This window comes from Frankliniella occidentalis, unplaced genomic scaffold, assembly GCF_000697945.3.
Source record: "Frankliniella occidentalis isolate FOCC.00 unplaced genomic scaffold, Focc_3.1 Scaffold1219, whole genome shotgun sequence".
Lineage (NCBI taxonomy): Eukaryota > Metazoa > Arthropoda > Insecta > Thysanoptera > Thripidae > Frankliniella > Frankliniella occidentalis.
The window spans coordinates 9,269-10,329 of NW_026268323.1; the positions used below are offsets into that span (position 1 = coordinate 9,269).

At 69.6% G+C, this 1,061-nt stretch overlaps 1 protein-coding gene across 1 annotated transcript; it reads left to right on the top strand.

Annotated features, from left to right (window-relative positions):
* Nucleotides 1-687: 687 nt before the first annotated feature.
* LOC127751823 (GTP-binding protein REM 2-like) lies at nt 688-1,055 on the top strand (the record flags this gene model as incomplete). Its single annotated transcript, XM_052275939.1, has 1 exon — nt 688-1,055. A coding segment is annotated over one exon (319 nt), but the record flags the coding sequence as incomplete, so codon positions are not given.
* Between the last annotated feature and the right edge of the window lie 6 nt (nt 1,056-1,061).

Below are 1,061 nucleotides of genomic sequence, written 5' to 3' on the forward strand. Positions count from 1 at the left end.
CCCCCCCCCCCCAAAAAAAAAAGAGGTACCGGGGTGTGGAGGGGGCGGGGGTTAAAGTCAACGCCGCCATTATCATCACCGACTGGTGGGCAGTTTTGCAGAGGAGCGGGGCCAACGCCCACCCCGCCCGCGCGCGCGCTCGGGTCCCCTTGGCGAGGGTGAGCCGGTCGCCTGACGGACTGACCCCGTTTACTATGAGGTGTCCCCGGGGAAGCGGGGCCAAGGGGAAGTAGTGTGAGGGGGCGCCGGCCGGTGCCACTCTGTCCCCCCGGGCCGGGACCAAACACCCAAGACCCCGATGCCATCCCTCCCGGCTGTGTGGCCTCGCCCCCTCCCACCAGGGCTCACAGGGCGGCCCACGCCTCGGCCCAGGCCCATCAGTCATACGCAGTGGGTATCGTGTCAAACTAGGGGGGTTTTCCCCGCCCCTCTTCCTGTCGATGCTGTCGCGGCGCGCCGCGGCCCCAGCCCACGCCCCCGTCCCCGCCCGCCCCCCCGCCCGCGCCCCCGCCCATGGCCCCCTGCACATGCACACCCCGATGGCAGCTTGGGTTAACCCCCCGTCATGGGGCCCGCGGTCCCGCGGTCCCACCCTGTCCGGGTGATTTGTAGCCAGGGCCGCTTGATGCGCTGAGAGAGAGTGGGGTGCGCGGGGGCAGAAGAATGCAGAAGGCCGTAGGGGTGTAGGGTGAGGGAATCCGGGCGGCGGCCGTCTCTGAACCGTCGTGTGTGTGACCCGTTTGCAGAGGGCCGGCGCCTGGCCAACAGCTGCGCCTGCAAGTTCATCGAGACCTCGTCGGGCCTGGACCACAACGTGGACGAGCTGCTGGTGGGGCTGCTGGCGCAGGTGCAGCTCAACCCGCGGCGGGAGGCGCTCAGCCGGCGGCGCAAGAAGCGGGGGCCGCCGCCGGCACCCGCCAGCGCGTCCACGGGCAAGCGGCTCCTGCGGCACCTGCTCGGCATCAAGCGGAAGGCGAGGTCCTGCGAGAACCTCTTCGTCCTGTGACCCGAGCTCGGCACTTGAGAGAGCTAAATTCCATTCTTGTTTTGCATTGGGGGGG